This window comes from Hippopotamus amphibius, chromosome 9 (genome assembly GCF_030028045.1).
Source record: "Hippopotamus amphibius kiboko isolate mHipAmp2 chromosome 9, mHipAmp2.hap2, whole genome shotgun sequence".
NCBI lineage: Eukaryota > Metazoa > Chordata > Mammalia > Artiodactyla > Hippopotamidae > Hippopotamus > Hippopotamus amphibius.
The window spans coordinates 74,259,275-74,261,165 of NC_080194.1; the positions used below are offsets into that span (position 1 = coordinate 74,259,275).

At 47.5% G+C, this 1,891-nt stretch overlaps 1 protein-coding gene across 1 annotated transcript; it reads right to left on the bottom strand.

The window, feature by feature from the left end:
* Positions 1–275: 275 nt before the first annotated feature.
* On the bottom strand, positions 276–904 carry LOC130861307 (60S ribosomal protein L29-like). The gene has a single exon (XM_057750067.1). The coding sequence runs from the start codon at positions 733–735 to the stop codon at positions 388–390; it is 348 nt and encodes a 115-aa protein (XP_057606050.1). The 5' UTR covers positions 736–904; the 3' UTR covers positions 276–387.
* Between the last annotated feature and the right edge of the window lie 987 nt (positions 905–1,891).

The following is a 1,891-nucleotide window of genomic DNA, read 5'->3' on the forward strand; positions in this document are numbered from 1 at the left end:
GGGCTTAGTTGCTCCTCGGCGTGTGGGATCTTCCTGGCCCAGGGTTCAAATCCGTTTCCCCTGCATTGTCAGGCGGATTCTTAACTGCTGGGCCACCAGGGAAGTCCCTTCAGCATTTATTGTTTGTAGACTTTTTGATGATGGCCACTCTGACCCGTGTGAGGTATCATCCCTACTTGACAGATTAGGAGTCAAAATCAGAGAGGTTAAGTGGCTGTGCCCAAGTGCTAGAGCAGGAAATGGTGATGAGTTTCAGGCATCCTTTCTTTTTTTTTTCCTGCTTCAGGTTTATTTGTACAAATAGCACAGGAGGACACCAGCCCCATGTAGACAGCAGCCCAGGGGTTACACCAGTCCTTCCGTCCTCACATTGGCAGATAAAGGTCTCTACTCCAGAGCCTTTGTGGGGGCCTGGGCACCCTTGGGAGCCTGAGCTTGAGCTGGAGCTGCAGCGGCACCTGCAGGTTTGGCCTTGGTTTGAGCCTTGGCCTGGGACTTTGGCCGGCAGAGCCTGAGACCCTTGGCAATGTGGGCACAAGCACGTTTCCCGAGCTTGGGGTGAGCAATGTAGGCAAGTCGACTGAGCTTGTGGCTGCCTTTCGCTGGGATCTTGGGCTTGACCTCCTTGGGCTTTACGAGTGCCTTGATAGCCTCAGCACGTGCGCTTATGGCCTTGGCATTGTTGGCCTGCATCTTCTTCAGGCCCTTCTTGTTGTGCTTCTTGGCAAAGCGCATGTTCCTCAGGAACTTGGGGTCTACCCCCTTAAGAGATTCATATCGTTGTGATCGGGGTTTCTTGATGCCGTTTCTGTGCCATTTTCAGGACTGGTTGTGCGTCGTGTGGTCCTTGGACTTGGCTATGTCTGCACCGGGGCCTGCAGAACCCGAAGTGCCTGGGACGGGAAGAGAAGGCATCCTTTCTGTTACTAGGCAGCAGCCTCCCACAGGACAAAAGGGAACCAACATTAATGGTGTAGGCCCCATACAAACATAATGAGAGGGGCAGAGTTCTCGCCAAGTCTCAGAATCTAGCTTCTAAAGAAGAGATGCTGGCTGCCCTTTGTACCACACAGTAAAAATCCAGTTCATTATTCAATATTTACCCTGAAGCCATTAGGGACACAAGGATGAACATCTTTTTCAGACACAGACTTTTTTTTTCCTAAACAAAATAGTACTGAAGAAGATTAAGAAGGGTATCACTAGAGTCCAGCCTCAACTTGGCTGCTAGTCATAATTCACATCTAACCAAGTTACTCTTCTGCTTTTAAGTCTAGAAAGGGTACTGGTCAGTTGCCCAATGCACGCATCCAAATCTCTTCACCTGGCATTTTAAGTTCTTCCCCATGAACCTGCAATTCAATTTCTCCTCTCACCTTTCTTCACATCCATTCAGGGCCCAAGCATAGCAAACTCCTTGCAATTTTGCAAACACTCATGTGGTCCTGACTTGCCTCTGGGCTTTGCCCATGCTGTTCCCTCCATCTGTAATGTGAAATCTTATACATCTTTCATCTGTATTACCTCCATGACCCTTTCCTGATCCTTGAGTCAGAATAGCTTTCTCTGAATTCTGTAGCATGGCTATGTATCTCTCCATCATAGAATTTATCACACTGAATTAAACTTAACTGTTAATATACCTATGCCACCCCCTCCCCCATCCCCAGTTGGAGAATGTGGCAGAGGTCAAGGCTTATAAATCTTCATATAACCTTGTTTGGCCCAGTCCCTTGCAAAAAGGGAGAGAGCTAGTTCAGTAAATGCAGAATGGCTGGTTGAGTGTTTAAGAATGAGGTTTTCATAGTTAACTCAGCTTCAGTATGAAATTCAAAACAATGAAGAAGACAGGACTCAAACATAGCAGGGAAATAACATACACTTTTACTCT